Source organism: Bombina bombina, chromosome 4, assembly GCF_027579735.1.
Source record: "Bombina bombina isolate aBomBom1 chromosome 4, aBomBom1.pri, whole genome shotgun sequence".
NCBI lineage: Eukaryota > Metazoa > Chordata > Amphibia > Anura > Bombinatoridae > Bombina > Bombina bombina.
The window spans coordinates 703,055,538-703,076,210 of NC_069502.1; the positions used below are offsets into that span (position 1 = coordinate 703,055,538).

At 38.1% G+C, this 20,673-nt stretch overlaps 1 protein-coding gene across 1 annotated transcript in view; it reads right to left on the reverse strand.

The window, feature by feature from the left end:
* The window catches only part of PEX7 (peroxisomal biogenesis factor 7), a 778,079-nt gene extending 758,581 nt beyond the window's left edge, over window positions 1-19,498 (reverse strand). The window contains exons 1-2 of the mRNA XM_053710885.1: window positions 19,283-19,498; window positions 16,724-16,781 (exon numbers count right to left, since the gene is read on the reverse strand). Coding sequence (XP_053566860.1) covers window positions 16,724-16,781; window positions 19,283-19,409 — 185 coding nt within the window. The 5' untranslated portion in view covers window positions 19,410-19,498. The remainder of the gene's footprint in view (window positions 1-16,723; window positions 16,782-19,282) is intronic.
* Window positions 19,499-20,673: the final 1,175 nt, after the last annotated feature.

Below are 20,673 nucleotides of genomic sequence, written 5' to 3' on the forward strand. Positions count from 1 at the left end.
ATTCAAGTTAGGCGACTAAGGTGGTCAGGGCAAATGTTGAAGTTTATCTTGGTGCTCCTCAAACCATCTTGAAAAATGGCATCATTTTTGAGAAACAACATTTGGACAATATGATGAACCTGAGAATGTTCAAGTACTTGCTGGCAGTAACTCGACCATTTAAGGTATGATGGGACAAGCTGGATGCCAGATAAAATCATTACAGATCCACCCCAATGTTGGATAGTTGGAACCAGACAGTCTGAGTTGCTCACTTCCTTTGGGGTTTTCGAGACATAGAGGCCGAATTATCAAGTGTCTGTATTCAGCATTGCACGCTGTATTCAGCATTGCACGCTGCTGGTGCAACACTGCCCCCTGCAGATTTGCGGCCAATCACCGCCAGCAGCAAGGTGTCAATCAACTCGATCGGGTTATATTGTGTCGATTCCTGTCCGTCTCATCAGAGCAGACAGACAGGGTTATGGAGCAGCAGTCTTTAGACCGCTGCTCCATAACTTGTGTTTCTAGCGAGTCTGAAGACTCGCCAGAAACACGGGCCCTCAAGCTCCGTATGGAGCTTGATAAATGGGCCTCATAAACTCGACCTGCTGTTGGGAATAATATTGACTCTTCGGACCACATCACTCATTTCCAGTCTTCAGCTGTCCACTTTTTTATGACATCATCTCATGAAGGCCTCATGATTTTAGGTGTAAGGGGTTAATCTTTTCTCTGTGTGCTAATCATTGTGTTTTTCCAAATTGAGTATTTTCCCTGTTTATCTTTAAAACCAGACCTCCTGCCGTAAATAGCTTCTATGTTCCACTTGACCAAATGTTATTGCATATATCAAGTATTGATGCATTAAGTCAGTAAAAATATCAGCACAAGAAGAGACAGGATAAAAAACCCCAGTATCCTCTACTCAGAGAAAGCTGAGGTCGATCAGAGGTAACACCCTGATATATCATATGACATTTTTTATCACTCTTATGTGATTGGGTGAAGAAATATAATAGACATGTCAAATTTCGTATCAAAATAATCCTAATGTCATCACAGGGGAATTTCCGATATGTGTTAATGTACTGGGTATATATAGCAAGAAGTTATAAGTTGTTCTATAATTTCAGCCAAGGTTTCATAGTTTTTATGACCTGTCATAAATTGGAGGTGTAGTTACTTTCCCTGTCCACTCTGAAAGGGGCCTGTCAGAAATCTGACCTAAGAAAGAACTGTATTTAACTGTGATTTCCACACACTAATGTTGTCATTCTACATGGGACCTTGTGTAACAACAACGTAAGAGACCATCTGTCTTGCCAAGCTCCCTTGAAACACATATCTAAGCTAGTACAGTGTTAAGTTCTCATTTTAATTTTATTTTTAAAACTTTTTGCCTTTTGTCATTTTATCTGTAAACTTTTATATTTTTATATACTTTTTATTTGTTTTCAAAATAAGTAACAACCTCACAGTATAACAAGTCCAGACTTATGTTACAAGATAAATCATAAAAGTAACGTATTATAAAATAAATCTTCATGTTAACATTTTTTAATTACATAAATGCACTGACTTTTTTTGCTCTTAATAAATGTTCATTTATTAAGTTTTTCCTTTTGCATAATATTTGAACCACGTTACTGAAAGAGACTGGTGATAATATCATAATACTACTGTGTTTTTTAGATTCATTTTTGCTAAATTGTGTTTGGGTTTTTCCTTAAGATTTCCCATATAATAATCTTAGGTGGTGGCTGCATAGAGATAGTTTAGTGTAGGTGGCATTAAAGGGGAGTTGTGGGCATTTTTTATAGGTCTAGAACAGGACTAGAGTGTTTGTTAACCGTTGGACAGGCTTTCCTGGAGAAACTAGACTGTGACTAATTAGTTAAGGTGGAAAGGGTTTCTTAACCCTTTTTATTCCAAAAACAAATGACTTGTGCAGGGTTCACTAACCCTGTGCGTCACGCTATCTTTTTCACATTTTAATGCTGGTGTCTGTGATTAAGGGTTTAGCAATTGCAGCTCTCACATGGATGTTGGCTTTGTGAAGTTTTCTGCTGTCACTTTTGTTGCAGTAGTCCTGTAATGTTTGGACACAATCCTTGTTTGTGTTCGAAGGCCCGTATCATTAAATTTCAGTTTTTAACCAGTATTCTTCTTCTTCCCCAGTGAAGTCTTACCATGTTTTGTGTACCCAGTCATAATCCTAGAGACTGTTGTTCTTTAAAAACCAAAACATTTTTCTATTACGGTTACAGATGCTTCTGCTAAACATCCTCACATGATCTGTTCTCTTTGGAAGTCTGACAAGTCATTCATTTCACCAACCACGTGTTTTAACAACTGCTGAACACAACTTGTACTACACACTGGCATACAACCCTAGAGAATATAGGCAAAGAAAATATAAACAAAAGATAATTGCGATGTTTGTTTTTCGGTGGTTTTTACTGCAGCCTACATGAATAATATTAAACCCTATAATAATGGTGTCCACATTATTTTGTCCAACTAATATCTGAAACAAGAGATACTGCAATGTTAGCACAGAGAAGTGTCTGAGAGTAACTTTCAATAACCGGGAAACCCACTGCATTACAAATATAGACTTGTACCAAAAAATCCTCTATATTGACACAACTATTAGAAATACATTTAAAAAAAAATATTAACGGACTTGAAAAGTCAACCGAAAAATATAACTTTTTTTTAAATGCAAACTTTTAACTAGTATATGTGAATGTACTTACAATTTTTTGAAAACAAAGCTTCTGTCATGTTTTAAACCAATATTTTATTTCTATTTCAGATGTCAAAATTTCCAGCCCCTTACAATGGGCGGTCTTGCATACTCTACTAGACGCATATATTATTTGGATACATTTACATATTTTCACACCTACCAACGCATGCACATATGCAATCATTTTCATGCGACCGCTAGACCAATGATGATGATGGCAATGGACTTGATAATACAATGTGCATGCGTTACAAATTTGCACATCAGAGTGCATGTGTTGCCTTCATCCAAGTACCTGGAACTTCAGTGAAGGGAGAACGCAGGTTGCCCACCATTATTGGCTAATGCATATTAGCCTCACAGTGGGTTTGGAAGTCTACATTTTTTAAATAGCTTGGGAACGGCCGAAAAAGTGCAGCGCAAGGTATTTGAAGAAAAAACATAATTTATGTAAGAACTTACCTGATAAATTCATTTCTTTCATATTAACAAGAGTCCATGAGCTAGTGACGTATGGGATATACATTCCTACCAGGAGGGGCAAAGTTTCCCAAACCTTAAAATGCCTATAAATACACCCCTCACCACACCCACAAATCAGTTTAACGAATAGCCAAGAAGTGGGGTGATAAGAAAAAAAGTGCGAAGCATATAAAATAAGGAATTGGAATAATTGTGCTTTATACAAAAAAATCATAACCACCACAAAAAAGGGTGGGCCTCATGGACTCTTGTTAATATGAAAGAAATGAATTTATCAGGTAAGTTCTTACATAAATTATGTTTTCTTTCATGTAATTAACAAGAGTCCATGAGCTAGTGACGTATGGGATAATGACTACCCAAGATGTGGATCTTTCCACACAAGAGTCACTAGAGAGGGAGGGATAAAATAAAGACAGCCAATTCCTGCTGAAAATAATCCACACCCAAAATAAAGTTTAACAAAAAACATAAGCAGAAGATTCAAACTGAAACCGCTGCCTGAAGAACTTTTCTACCAAAAACTGCTTCAGAAGAAGAAAATACATCAAAATGGTAGAATTTAGTAAAAGTATGCAAAGAGGACCAAGTTGCTGCTTTGCAGATCTGGTCAACCGAAGCTTCATTCCTAAACGCCCAGGAAGTAGATACTGACCTAGTAGAATGAGCTGTAATTCTCTGAGGCGGAATTTTACCCGACTCAACATAGGCAAGATGAATTAAAGATTTCAACCAAGATGCCACAGAAATGGCAGAAGCTTTCTGGCCTTTCCTAGAACCGGAAAAGATAACAAATAGACTAGAAGTCTTACGGAAAGATTTCGTAGCTTCAACATAATATTTCAAAGCTCTAACAACATCCAAAGAATGCAACGATTTCTCCTTAGAATTCTTAGGATTAGGACATAATGAAGGAACCACAATTTCTCTACTAATGTTGTTGGAATTCACAACTTTAGGTAAAAATTCAAAAGAAGTTCGCAACACCGCCTTATCCTGATGAAAAATCAGAAAAGGAGACTCACAAGAAAGAGCAGATAATTCAGAAACTCTTCTAGCAGAAGAGATGGCCAAAAGGAACAAAACTTTCCAAGAAAGTAATTTAATGTCCAATGAATGCATAGGTTCAAACGGAGGAGCTTGAAGAGCTCCCAGAACCAAATTCAAACTCCAAGGAGGAGAAATTGACTTAATGACAGGTTTTATACGAACCAAAGCTTGTACAAAACAATGAATATCAGGAAGAATAGCAATCTTTCTGTGAAAAAGAACAGAAAGAGCGGAGATTTGTCCTTTCAAAGAACTTGCGGACAAACCCTTATCTAAACCATCCTGAAGAAACTGTAAAATTCTCGGTATTCTAAAAGAATGCCAAGAAAAATGATGAGAAAGACACCAAGAAATATAAGTCTTCCAGACTCTATAATATATCTCTCGAGATACAGATTTACGAGCCTGTAACATAGTATTAATCACGGAGTCAGAGAAACCTCTATGACCAAGAATCAAGCGTTCAATCTCCATACCTTTAAATTTAAGGATTTCAGATCCGGATGGAAAAAAGGACCTTGTGACAGAAGGTCTGGTCTTAACGGAAGAGTCCATGGCTGGCAAGATGCCATCCGGACAAGATCCGCATACCAAAACCTGTGAGGCCATGCCGGAGCTATTAGCAGAACAAACGAGCATTCCCTCAGAATCTTAAAGATTACTCTTGGAAGAAGAACTAGAGGCGGAAAGATATAGGCAGGATGATACTTCCAAGGAAGTGATAATGCATCCACTGCCTCCGCCTGAGGATCCCGGGATCTGGACAGATACCTGGGAAGTTTCTTGTTTAGATGAGAGGCCATCAGATCTATCTCTGGGAGCCCCCACAATTGAACAATCTGAAGAAATACCTCTGGGTGAAGAGACCATTCGCCCGGATGCAACGTTTGGCGACTGAGATAATCCGCTTCCCAATTGTCTACACCTGGGATATGAACCGCAGAGATTAGACAGGAGCTGGATTCCGCCCAAACCAAAATTCGAGATACTTCTTTCATAGCCAGAGGACTGTGAGTCCCTCCTTGATGATTGATGTATGCCACAGTTGTGACATTGTCTGTCTGAAAACAAATGAACGATTCTCTCTTCAGAAGAGGCCAAAACTGAAGAGCTCTGAAAACTGCACGGAGTTCCAAGATATTGATCGGTAATCTCACCTCCTGAGATTCCCAAACTCCTTGTGCCGTCAGAGATCCCCACACAGCTCCCCAACCTGTGAGACTTGCATCTGTTGAAATTACAGTCCAGGTCGGAAGAACAAAAGAAGCCCCCTGAATTAAACGATGGTGATCTGTCCACCATGTTAGAGAGTGCCGAACAATCGGTTTTAAAGATATTAATTGATATATCTTCGTGTAATCCCTGCACCATTGGTTCAGCATACAGAGCTGAAGAGGTCGCATGTGAAAACGAGCAAAGGGGATCGCGTCCGATGCAGCAGTCATAAGACCTAGAATTTCCATGCATAAGGCTACCGAAGGGAATGATTGAGACTGAAGGTTTCGACAGGCTGTAATCAATTTTAGACGTCTCTTGTCTGTTAAAGACAAAGTCATGGACACTGAATCTATCTGGAAACCCAGAAAGGTTACCCTTGTTTGAGGAATCAAAGAACTTTTTGGTAAATTGATCCTCCAACCATGATCTTGAAGAAACAACACAAGTCGATTCGTATGAGACTCTGCTAAATGTAAAGACGGAGCAAGTACCAAGATATCGTCCAAATAAGGAAATACCACAATACCCTGTTCTCTGATTACAGACAGAAGGGCACCGAGAATCTTTGTGAAAATTCTTGGAGCTGTAGCAAGGCCAAACGGTAGAGCCACAAATTGGTAATGCTTGTCTAGAAAAGAGAATCTCAGGAACTGATAATGATCTGGATGAATCGGAATATGCAGATATGCATCCTGTAAATCTATTGTGGACATATAATTCCCTTGCTGAACAAAAGGCAATTACATAACGATTCAAAAATTTTAGATCCAGAACTGGTCTGAAGGAATTCTCCTTCTTTGGTACAATGAAGAGATTTGAATAAAACCCCATCCCCTGTTCCGGAACTGGAACTGGCATAATTACTCCAGCCAACTCTAGATCTGAAACACAATTCAGAAATGCTTGAGCTTTCACTGGATTTACTGGGACATGGGAAAGAAAAAATCTCTTTGCAGGAGGTCTCATCTTGAAACCAATTCTGTACCCTTCTGAAACAATGTTCTGAATCCAAAGATTGTGAACAGAATTGATCCAAATTTCTTTGAAAAAACGTAACCTGCCCCCTACCAGCTGAACTGGAATGAGGGCCGTACCTTCATGTGAACTTAGAAGCAGGCTTTGCCTTTCTAGCAGGCTTGGATTTATTCCAGACTGGAGATGGTTTCCAAACTGAAACTGCTCCTGAGGACGAAGGATCAGGCTTTTGTTCTTTGTTGAAACGAAAGGAACGAAAACGATTGTTAGCCCTGTTTTTACCTTTAGACTTTTTATCCTGTGGTAAAAAAGTTCCTTTCCCACCAGTAACAGTTGAAATAATAGAATCCAACTGAGAACCAAATAATTTGTTTCCCTGGAAAGAAATGGAAAGTAGAGTTGATTTAGAAGCCATATCAGCATTCCAAGTCTTAAGCCATAAAGCTCTTCTGGCTAAGATAGCCAGAGACATAAATCTAACATCAACTCTAATAATATCAAAAATGGCATCACAGATGAAATTATTAGCATGCTGGAGAAGAATAATAATATCATGAGAATCACGATTTGTTACTTGTTGCGCTAGAGTTTCCAACCAAAAAGTTGAAGCTGCAGCAACATCAGCCAATGATATAGCAGGTCTAAGAAGATTACCTGAACATAGATAAGCTTTTCTTAGAAAAGATTCAATTTTTCTATCTAAAGGATCCTTAAACGAGGTACCATCTGACGTAGGAATGGTAGTACGTTTAGCAAGGGTAGAAATAGCCCCATCAACTTTAGGGATTTTGTCCCAAAATTCTAACCTGTCAGGCGGAACAGGATATAATTGCTTAAAACGTTTAGAAGGAGTAAATGAATTACCCAATTTATCCCATTCCTTAGCAATTACTGCAGAAATAGCATTAGGAACAGGAAAGACTTCTGGAATAACCGCAGGAGCTTTAAAAACCTTATCCAAACGTATAGAATTAGTATCAAGAGGACTAGAATCCTCTATTTCTAAAGCAATTAGTACTTCTTTAAGTAAAGAGCGAATAAATTCCATCTTAAATAAATATGAAGATTTATCAGCATCAATCTCTGAGACAGAATCCTCTGAACCAGAAGAGTCCAAAGAATCAGAATGATGGTGTTCATTTAAAAATTCATCTGTAGAGAGAGAAGATTTAAAAGACTTTTTACGTTTACTAGAAGGAGAAATAACAGACAAAGCCTTCTTTATGGATTCAGAAACAAAATCTCTTATGTTATCAGGAACATTCTGCACCTTAGATGTTGAGGGAACTGCAACAGGCAATGGTACATCACTAAAGGAAATATTATCTGCTTTAACAAGTTTGTCATGACAATTATTACAAACAACAGCTGGAGGAATAGCTACCAAAAGTTTACAGCAGATACACTTAGCTTTGGTAGATCCAGCAGGCAGAGGTTTTCCTGTAGTATCTTCTGGCTCAGATGCAACGTGAGACATCTTGCAATATGTAAGAGAAAAAACAACATATAAAGCAAAATAGATCAAATTCCTTATAAGACAGTTTCAGGAATGGGAAAAAAATGCCAAACATCAAGCTTCTAGCAACCAGAAGCAAATGAAAAATGAGACTGAAATAATGTGGAGACAAAAGCGACGCCCATATTTTTTGGCGCCAAATAAGACGCCCACATTATTTGGCGCCTAAATGCTTTTGGCGCCAAAAATGACGCCACATCCGGAACGCCGACATTTTTGGCGCAAAATAACGTCAAAAATGACGCAACTTCCGGCGACACGTATGACGCCGGAAACGGAAAAGAATTTTTGCGCCAAAAAAGTCAGCGCCAAGAATGACGCAATAAAATGAAGCATTTTCAGCCCCCGCGAGCCTAACAGCCCACAGGGAAAAAAGTCAAATTTTTGAGGTAAGAAAAAATATGATAATTTAAAGCATAATCCCAAATATGAAACTGACTGTCTGGAAATAAGGAAAGTTGAACATTCTGAGTCAAGGCAAATAAATGTTTGAATACATATATTTAGAACTTTATAAATAAAGTGCCCAACCATAGCTTAGAGTGTCACAGAAAATAAGACTTACTTACCCCAGGACACTCATCTACATGTTTGTAAAAAGCCAAACCAGTACTGAAACGAGAATCAGTAGAGGAAATGGTAAATATAAGAGTATATCGTCGATCTGAAAAGGGAGGTAAGAGATGAATCTCTACGACCGATAACAGAGAACCTTATGAAATAGACCCCGTAGAAGGAGATCACTGCATTCAATAGGCAATACTCTCCTCACATCCCTCTGACATTCACTGCACGCTGAGAGGAAAACCGGGCTCCAACTTGCTGCGGAGCGCATATCAACGTAGAATCTAGCACAAACTTACTTCACCACCTCCCTTGGAGGCAAAGTTTGTAAAACTGATTTGTGGGTGTGGTGAGGGGTGTATTTATAGGCATTTTAAGGTTTGGGAAACTTTGCCCCTCCTGGTAGGAATGTATATCCCATACGTCACTAGCTCATGGACTCTTGTTAATTACATGAAAGAAATGTTATATATATATATATATATATATATATATATATATATATATATTAATACTGTTTACTAATGAAAGAGAAAAATTCTGACCTTACCATCCCATTAAGGTGGTATTATACCTCTAAAAAAGCTAAAAACACTCTTTCCCAACCAAAGTAAGAACTGCAGGAAGTGTGGCACTGACCAAAGTGATATGCATCATATGTGGTGGTCTTATACCATAGCACAAGATTTTTTTGGGGAATGCCATATTAACTGAGTAATGAAATGTATTGACGATAACTACCTCACACAATGCACTGACATAGTTATTAAACAAAATACCAGGTCTGTCTGGCTTATTAGAAATAGTGATCAACGGCACTATGTTCTTGCTAGTAAAAAAAAGAAAAATGGCCCCCTATATACATGCAGTGATGGAAAGTAACTGACTTAATATTATACTAAGAAAATAGGTATATCACACAAGACACTAGAGAGAAAAATATTATGATGGCTGATTATGGAAAGATTATGTGTCTGAAATGAATCTTCACAATACAAGTCGGAAAATAATGATAATATCCAACAAATTTAAACTGTCAACACCATCTCCACTCCTATTGAGAAATAACATAATGTTGAGATCTCTAACACAGTGAACATACTGTCACTTTAATATCTTTTAGGTTGAAATCTCATGTCTACAGATCTATTTTAAGACTGTACTAGTAATTTATGGTTCTATACCCTAAAATGGACTGGTTTTTACTAGTTAATAAGGGATATTTTTTATCATCTACAGTTGATTTGCTTCTTGAATATTGTAAGAACTTTAACCCCTTAATGACCGAGGACGTGCAGGGTACGTCCTCAAAAAAAAGGCAGTTAACGCCTGAGGACGTACCCTGCACGTCCTCGGTGTGGAAAGCAGCTGGAAGCGATCCTGCTCGCTTCCAGCTGCTTTCCGGTTATTGCAGTGATGCCTCGATATGGAGGCATCCTGCAATAACCTTTTACGGCCATCCGATGCAGAGAGAGCCACTCTGTGGCCCTCTCTGCACCGGACATCGATGGCCGGTTTCGTTGGTGGGTGGGAGCCGACTTGGGAGGCGGGTGGGCGGCCATCGGTGTGCCGCATGACGTCAAGGGGGGCGGGATCGGGGGGCGCGATCGTCGGGGGCGCGCACGGGCGCGCGCGCGTGCACGGAGGGTGGCGGGCGGGCGCGTGCACGGGGCGGGAGCGGGTGGGAACCGCTACACTACGGAAAATGTATTAATAAATAAGACCCAAATCTAAGCACAAAAAGTGATCATGGAGGGGATCATGGAGGGGTGGGGGGTTGGTTTTGTGTGGGGGGAAGCTACACTACAGAAACTTTTAATAAATGTAAAAAAAACCCATTTTTTTCTTCTAAACTGGGTACTGGCAGACAGCTGCCAGTACCCAAGATGGCGCCCATTAAGTTAGAGTGGGAGGGTTATAGAGCTTTTTAGGGGGGATCAGTGAGGTTGGGGTCTAAGGGGGGATCGTACACATCAGCATATGTAAATATGCTTCTTTTTTTTTTTTAAAAAAAGGGCCAAATACCTTTTATTTTAGTACTGGCAGAGTTTCTGCCAGTACTTAAGATGGCGGGGACAATTGTGGGGTGGGGGAGGGAAGAGAGCTGTTTGGGAGGGATCAGGGGGTCTGATGTTTCAGGTGGGAGGCTGAGCTCTACACTAAATCTAATATTAACCCTGCAAGCTCCCTACAAGCTACCTAATTAACCCCTTCACTGCTAGCCATAATACACGTGTGATGCGCAGCGGCATTTAGCGGCCTTCTAAATACCAAAAAGCAATGCCAAAGCCATATATGTCTGCTATTTCTGAACAAAGGGGATCCCAGAGAAGCATTTACAACCATTTGTGCCATAACTGCACAAGCTGTTTGTAAATTATTTCAGTGAGAAACCTAAAATTGTGAAAAATGTAACTTTTTTTTTTATTTGATCGCATTTGGCAGTGAAATGGTGGCATGAAATATACCAAAATGGGCCTAGATCAATACTTGGGGTTGTCTACTACACTACACTAAAGCTAAAATTACCCCAAAAAGCTCCCTACATGCTCCCTAATTAACCCCTACACTGCTGGGCATAATACACGTGTGGTGCGCAGTGGCATTTAGTGGCATTCTAATTACCAAAAAGCAACACCAAAGCCATATAAGTCTGCTATTTATGAACAAAGGGGATCCCAGAGAAGAATTTACAACCATTTGTGCCATATTTGCACAAGCTGTTTGTAAATAATTTCAGTGAGAAACCTAAAGTTTGTGAAAAAATTTGTGAAAAAGTGAACGATTTTTTTTATTTGATCGCATTTGGCGGTGAAATGGTGGCATGAAATATACCAAAATGGGCCTAAATCAATACTTTGGGTTGTCTTCTAAAAAAAAATATATACATGTCAAGGGATATTCAGGGATTCCTGAAAGATATTAGTGTTCCAATGTAACTAGCGCTAATTTTGAAAAAAAGTGGTTTGGAAATAGCAAAGTGCTACTTGTATTTATGGCCCTATAACTTGCAAAAAAAGCAAAGAACATGTAAACATTGGGTATTTCTAAACTCAGGACAAAATTTAGAAACTATTTAGCATGGGTGTTTTTTGGTGGTCGTAGATGTGTAACAGATTTTTGGGGTCAAAGTTAGAAAAAGTGTGTTTTTTTTCCATTTTTTCCTCATATTTTATAATTTTTTTTATAGTAAATTATAAGATATGATGAAAATAATGGTATCTTTAGAAAGTCCATTTAATGGCGAGAAAAACGGTATATAATATGTGTGGGTACAGTAAATGAGCAAGAGGAAAATTACAGCTAAACACAAACACCGCAAAAATGTAAAAATAGCCTTGGTCCCAAACGGACAGAAAATGGAAAAGTGCTCTGGTCACTAAGGGGTTAAATAAAGTTGGAATTTAAAAAAAAAAAAAAAAAAAAAAAAAAAAAACATGAATAATGAAATTACTGCAAAAGACAAAGGCTCTTCCTGTTTAATGAGCTTCAGGATTCTTTGAGGAAAGTCTATGTGCAAATTAATGAAGACCTCCTGGACCTTCAGATAATTTACCCAGTTCCCATTGCTGCAAAAAGACATACAGATTCTTGTTCAAGTGTTTGAATGAAAAAGAATTAAAAAAAATACAACAATCTTGTAATGATTTCCAATTTTAATATGTAATCTCAAGAATCAGTCTTTCATTCCTGCCTTTGAACCAGGTCAGCTCAATGAGAATACAACATACAGTATTATAAACGAAGAGTATCCTCATCTCCATGTTTATCTGGGTCATTTCAAATTCCTTTTGTATGTTATACACTTGCTAGAAACCTACCACACCTGCAAGGTAATTATATTACTTAAAAACTACAATTGGTGGTCTACTCTGTGTAAAAGCTAACTCTGGTTCTATACAAACTAGATACAAGTTTATTAAAATCCAAAGGACTACATGATGACAACTGGATTGGTGAAATTATGGAATTTATTACAACTACCCAGTACCCCAACTAGGCTTTCTTGCCCAGTGGTGCTATAACTCCAGGATCCTCTTTTAACCCTTTGAATGCTAAGCAATTTCCCACCTGGGTGCTGGATGTTTTTGCGTTTTTAGATTCTGCTTACATTTAACCCCCCGCTGTAGGCCATTTTTTAATAAGAAACCTAAACATATTATATATTTTTTTATTTTTCAGCAGACTAAACAGATTCACACTATAATGTTATATTTTGAATATATTATGACATATGAGGACTGCACAACAAAATGTGTGAAAAATGCATATTTCTATTAAATGTTTAATAAATAAGGTTGCAAACAATATAGTGTGATTTTTCTAAACTCTATAGCTAAAGGGACATGAAAACTAACATTTTTCTTACATGATTCCTATAGATTACACAATTTTAAACAACTTTCCAATTTAGTTCTATTATCTAAATGTGCTTAATTCTCATGGTATACTACTTTGTTGAAGGAGCAGTAATGCACTCCTAGGAGCTAGCTGAAAGCTAAAAACAAGATAGATTATATATATATTATACACACACATACACACACACACACACACAATAGTGCTCATAAGTTTACATACCCTGGCAGAATTTATGATTTCTTGGCCATTTTTCAGAGAATATGAAGGATAACACAAAAACTTTTCTTTCACTTATGGTTAGTGTTTGTCTGAAGCAATTTATTATCAATCAACTGTGTTTACTCTTTTTAAATCATAATGACAACAGAAACTACCCAAATGACCCCGATCAAAAGTTTACATACCCTGGTGATTTTGGCCTGATAACATGCACACAAGTTGAGACAAAGTGGTTTGAATGGTTATTAAAGGTAACCATCCTCACCTGTGATCTGTTTGCTTGTAATTAGTGTGTGTGTATAAAAGGTCAATGAGTTTCTGGACTCCTGACAGACCCTTGCATCTTTCATCCAGTGCTGCACTAATGTTTCTGGATTCTGAGTCATGGGGAATGCAAAAGAATTGTCAAAGAATCTGCGGGAAAAGGTAGTTGAACTGTATAAAACAGGAAAGGGATATAAAAAGATATCCAAGGAATTGAGAATGCAAATCAGCAGTGTTCAAACACTTATCAAGAAGTGGAAAATGAGGGGTTCTGTTGAAACCAAACCACAGTCAGGTAGACCAACTAAAGTTTCAGCTACAACTGCCAGGAAAATAGTTCGGGATGCAAAGACAAACCCACAAATAACTTCAGGTGAAATACAGGACTCTCTAAAAACATGTGGTGTGGCTGTTTCAAGTTGCACAATAAGGAGGCACTTGAAGAAAGATGGGCTGCATGGTCGAGTTGCCAGAAGAAAGCCATTACTACGCAAATGCCACAAAGTATCCCGCTTACAATATGCCAAACAGCACAGAGACAAGCCTCAAACCTCAAAACTCAAAGTCATTTGGAGTGATGGGACCAAAATTGAGCTTTTTGGTCACAACCATAAACTCTACATTTGGAGGGGAGTCAACAAGGCCTATGATGAAAGGTACACCACTCCTACTGTGAAACACGGAGGTGGATCGCTGATGTTTTGTTGGATGTGTGAGCTACAAAGGCACAGGAAATTTGGTCAGAATTGATGGCAAGATAAATGCAGTATGTTATCAAACAGAAAGCCTCATTTTCCACTTCTTGATTAGAGTTTGAACACTGCTGATTTGTAATCAAAATTCCTTGGATATCTTTTTATATCCCTTTCCTGTTTTATACAGTTCAACTACCTTTTCCCGCAGATCCTTTGACAATTCTTTTTCTTTCCCCATGACTCAGAATCCAGAAACGTCAGTGCAGCACTGGATGAAAGATGCAAGGGTCTGTCAGGAGTCCAGAAACTCATTGACCTTTTATACACACACACTAATTACAAGCAAATAGATCACAGGTGAGGATGGTTACCTTTAATAACCATTCAAACCACTTTGTGTTAACTTGTGTGCATGTTATCAGGCCAAAATCACCAGGGTATGTAAACTTTTGATCAGGGTCATTTGGGTAGCTCCTGTTGTCATTATGATTTAAAAAGAGTAAACACAGTTGATTGATAATAATGGGCTTCAGCCAAACACTAACCATGAGTGAAAGAAAAGTTTTTGTGTTATCATTCATATTCTCTGAAAAATGGCCAAGAAATCATAAATTCTGCCAGGGTATGTAAACTTATAAGCACAACTGTATATACACAGCTAAAAATCAGCAGCTTGTGAGTCTACCTAGGTATTCTTTTCAACAAAGGATACAAAGCTAACAACACAAATTAGCCAATATAAATACATTGGAAAGTTATTTAAAATGTTGTGCTCTATTTGAATCATGAAAGAAAAAAATTGAGTCAAAGGGATTTTCCTAATAAAAATAAGGGCCTTTCGGGATAGTCATATAACTTTGATCAGCACATCTATGCAAATAAATGGACATTTATGCATGGCAGGTGATCACTATTCCACAACTTATAATAGGCTTTTTTTGAAAAATTGGATTTTGGGCTTTAAAACAAAAAAGTTAATCAAAGGCTTAAAGGGATATAGAGGACACAATTTAAAAGTGCATGGGTGTATTTCAATTTTAAATAGAAGCATTTTTTGCACTATATTTCCATTAGCAAAAATGCTCCCAGTAAAAGTAATTACTGTTTAATAGTGCACATATGATGTAAGGGCCCCTGCCCCAGTATTAAAGCTCAGATTGCTGACAGTGGTTTGCATTGCATCATGGAAGACATAATTTGTTTCATAAAAACAGGCTTAGGGCCTATCTATCAAGCACCGAATGGAGCTTGACGGACCGTGTTTCTCGCGAGTCTTCAGACTCGCCAGAAACACAAGTTATGGAGCAGCGGTCTTTAACCCTGTCCGCCTGCTCTGATGAGTCGCACAGGAATCGATCGGGTTGATTGAGACCCCCTTGCGAGCTGCTGGTGCAATGCTGAATACGGAGAGCGTATTGCTCTCCGCATTCAGCGATGTCTGTCGGACCTGATCCACACTGTCGGATCAGGTCCGACAGACATATGATAAATAGGCCTCATGGTGTTTGAAAACTGCCGCAAAAGCCCTCACAGCATATTTGCATATACCGTGAAACAAAATTATAATTTTACTAGAAGCTTTTTTTTTTGCTAATAAGAATATTACAAAAATGTTTCTATTTAAAATTAAAATGAACCCATGCACATTACAATTCTAACCGTCCTATTCCTTTAATATATCTTGCCTGCTTGATTGGAGATGATATGGTTTGGGTGCACAAAGGAGATGTGATCTTGATTCTTTTCTTCAAACTTAGAGCAATTTTTCCAGCAATGGATGCCTAATGTCCCAGATGTTTTAAAATAATCTCAATATTCAATCCAACAACACTACTGTGGTTGCTTAAAATGAATCAATATCTCATATGCAGTCTGTTATAGCTCTTTATACTCAATTATAGTGTAAAACAAAAGATATTTCTGAAATGCAAATAGTCTGAAATTATTTCAAATACATACAGAAAGAGAAGCGCTCTACCAGGAACAAACAAAAGCTCAGTAGCTTGTTCTATGGTGAGTTACCACCTAGGAACAGCCTCGTTTAGCCCAAGTGTGCTTTTCACAGAGGAGAACTTTCCTAAAGTATATCAGTTTGATCCCACTTGTAAGGTCAGTCCAGCCCCTAAATACCATGCAATTCTCCTCTGAACATGGAACATGACAACCCCAGACGATCGTTTCGGCCTTCTTTGGGCCTCATCAGTAAGGTGCAGCCATATCCCTCTTAGCACACTGGGCAAGGAGTCCATGTCTGGTTTCCCCATCACCCTTACGGAAACTTTGCCAGGGTCATAATACAAATGCATACAGAGAGAGAAGCGCTCTACCAGAAACGAACAACAGCTCAGTAGCTTGTTCTATGGCGAGTTACCACAAAAGGCTGAAACTATTGTCCGGGCTTGCCATTTCCCTTGTTCAGAGGAGAATTGCCCAATATTTTGGGGCTGAACTGGCCTTACTAGGTGGGATCAGACTGATATACTTTAGGAAAGTTCTTATATGTGAAAAGGACAATTGGGCTAAAAGAGGCTGCTCCCAGGTGGTAACTCACCACAGAACAAGCTACTGAGCTGTTTGTCCATGGTAGACCGATTCTTTTTCTGTATCCATTTGAAATGATTTTACGTTGTATATACACATTACCTCTTAAGAACAACAATGCCAGTTTCAGTTTGTTCTAGCACAACCAGCGTTCCACAACCTAAAATAAAAAAATAAAAAAAATTTTGATTAGACGAGGATTCCAAAAATATTCTAAATATGGACAGAATCATATTTCACAATGTGAGAAATGTAAAAAAAAAAAAAAAAAGAGCGATAAAAGAAAGAGATGAACACATTTGGGTGCCTACACTTTTACAGAGGTGAGCATATTGCTTAAGCTGTGAGCAACTGGCTACTAACTTAGGAAGTTTACAGAAAAGCAAACACATTCTGGATATTTTATTGACATCAGAAAATATTAATGCCTTCCCTTAAAGGGACATTAAACACTTTGAGATGGTAATATAAAATGATAAATTGTATATAATAAAACAGCTCTGCAATATACTTTCATTATTTATTTTGTCCTCTTTGCCTGTAATTCCATTCTGAAATTGTGAGCTTTTCAGTTCCTGTTAGAAATGGAAGTGCAGAACACTGTTAAATCCAGCAGAACCATTGGCTGCACACGCTAATGACCTATGTATAACTGTCCCTAATTGGCCACAGCAGAGAAGGTAGCACAAGTTACAACATGGCAGCTCCCAGTGTTTTATAGACACTAAAACTTTACACTTATTTTGTCACTTTTTAAACAACTAATGAAACTTTAAAAAATACATCTACATGTTAGTCATGGTCTAATCTTTTCTTTGAATGCATCATTCTATCTAGCATGTATTTAGTGTTTAATGTCCCTTTAAGTATTTTTAACTGCTTTATAATTCTTCACTCAAGATTTATCACTACAGAGCTTGACAAATCCTGGGAGCCAGTGTGCTATGGCTTCTAGAATTTTACCTCTGGCTCCTAACATTTTGCATTGTTTATAATTATTTTCTTTCATTCTTTTCCTTACCCAGGGCCGGCTCAACCATGGGACCAAGTGGGTCCAAGGGACCCAGGCAGCACTTGACAAGGGGCAGCACTTCAGTGACTTAGCCACTGTCAGACTCAGACCATTATGTACAAAGACACAAAATCGGTCAAGGTTGACATTAAAGGTGGGAAAAGTGCAACTTCCCTCCCACTTATTGCACAATTATGCATAAGCACTAAAGGCATGCAGGTAGGCAGGCATAGTAAGGACGGCGGCCAGGCTAGTAGGTTGATATATTAATCAATAATGTTACTACTGGAGAGGGATTCATTGCATACTCGGACCCAGGCAGCACAATTTCTTAAGCCGGCCCTGACCTTACCACATATATTAATTAGCCTCAAATCGTCACACAGCACCATGCATCTGCATTATGTGCCACTAAGTAAGATAACATGCTATTCCTTTAAAATGATTGTTGTATATCTCAATATTTATATGAAAAAAGTATATTTAGCAATACGGATTTTAACCAAAATACATATTTACACTGAATCCCTCTTGTCAAACCATATCCCTATTGCTGAAATGTAACTGTTCATAAAATGTTTAATTACATGCAGCAAAAAATATGCAATGTAATTTCATTATTTTTCCTGCAAATTTAAGTCTGAAATTTTTCCACTGAACAAAAAGAGGCTGGAGTGAAGACCGCAGGATTCTGAACCCCGACCCTGCAAAGTATACAGACTGATTGCTTAATCAGCAAATTAGCTCATTTCTATCTGTGCCTACACGGATAATACATAAGATAAAATAAACATACTGGAAGCTCTTCAAAGAGTTTGTCCCCGGACTGCAAGACAATGCAAATTTTTATAACAATGTAAGGGTTTGTCCCTAGACTGCAAAACAATGCAAATTTTTAAAACAAAGTGAGTTTTAAATGCTTTTAAAACATTTATTTTGTATCCCATCATTTGCAACATAGTGTTTTATTTCTGCATTATACTATGCATATTTATGACCACCCACTATGAATGGCTATTTAAAGGGCAATAATAATAGAGATAAAATTACATGCTCTAATAGATTACAGCATGTAATTGTACAACTAGTAACATTTTAATGTTATATGTTTAACCCCGCAAAGTGGGGGGTTATCACATAAAGTCCCAGCAGGGTCATGCGACTAGTGCTGCTTATTTAATTAGCATCAATTTCCGCTCTGGACCTGCAGTACTCTGCGGGTCCAGAGCAGGATTTCAAGTATGTGTTTAACCTCTTTGCATGGGTTAAAAACATATTATTATTGCTAGTGTTAAAATCACATGTTCTAATAGATTAAAACATGTAAGTTAAACACTATAAAAGCCCTTCAATACTATAAAGAAACTGCTGAATACAAGTTTTGAAGATAATCTAATTAGATTAAGATCCAATACCACCATTCTGTATTTCATAAAGTAGTTTTAGGGTTAAAACCTGCCAAGATATACATGGGAATACGTTGTGAATTTAGCAGCTCTGGAGATGTAGTATTTACCATTATAACATATACTTTAATTCCTTGTAATCAGACTGCTATGAAAGAAAATATGTTGCTTAAAACCAACTAATAACATTGGTAAAATGCTGTCATTTAGTACAAGCCCAGCATTGGGGACAGCGTGTTTCACCTGATATGCCATAGTTCTGAGATGAGGCACAAGCCAGGCGAGAAGGGCTATATGGGGAGAACTCCACTGCATAGCCGTGCCGGCCCGGGATACGGATAGCCCGGGTCACATCACCTCTAGCAGCCATAACCAGCACAGCACATCGCCCGCTAGTTCATACACTGCACGGTAGATATGTTGTGGGAAATGACGTGTGGCACCGGTAATGGAAGCAAGAGGAGGGGACTGAGGCCTAAGCATAGGGCCTCCCCTCATTCCCCTCCCATGAGGGGAGGGGAATAAGAGAATGACAGAACAACGTGAGATATTGATAGGATACAACTACATGAGGGGTGGGGAATATAGTAGATAATGAGATGTGGGAAGGACACATTACAGGCACCTGAGGAAGTGATCAAAAGGGTCAGAGTCCTAGCATAGTAAATTAGGATTGGAAAGACGACAAACAACGCTAAAATATGGAGGAATAGACGCACAGTAATATAACAGGGGGATTATCAGATGAACCTTTTGCAGTCATGTGTTTTGTTTCGTGCACACGTTGTTCTTGTGGTTGAATTCTGTTCCTTGATCTAATAGGTCACGTTTTTGCTTGGGTTGTGCTTGTGCACTCTGGGTTTTGTGTTTGCAGTTTCTATGAATATGTCAATAGTCTTTCTCGGTCATACAGCATTATTTTACTTCAATAATTGTTATGGGGTTCAGATGAGGGTTACCAATAATACTGCAGTGTTTGTGGCTCCAGGGATAAAAAGGGGAGACGTATTTTCGGATGTAAAGTCCCTGTTTTCGCCAGCCAGCTCTGCTCACCTACATGGATACAGTGTATGAAACCCTCAGACTAAATGGTTTTTTAATACTTTTTATACATTTGTAACTTTACTGTACACAGACACATAAAGCAGGGGACATACTAAATTGCATATTGGGATGAGTGGCTGCAATACTAAACACTATCACTAGATGTCATTATACTTTTTACACACATTCATGGTAATGACTGCTGTAACTCAAAATATGATTTTCTTTTTTGCAGTGCTTGATACTAAATTGCAAACAGTAGTTGCTACTATTTATTACTATTTTAACTATTCACTTGCTGATATACAGTTGTATAATGGAATTACATTAAATAATATAATAGAAAAATGACTCAATGCTTTTGGAGGACTGGATTACTAATTTAATATAGTACATGTATGTGCAAAGGAACACATTTTACTTGGTTTGGTAGGAACCTGTGAATAGATGTTTTAAACATGGGGATTATGGGTTACACATGCCAATGAAAATATGTGTTTTATTTCTGATAGGAATATGGTTATAAATTATTTTTCTACATGGGGATTATGGGTGCAATATCATGGTTACACATGCAGAGGAACACATTT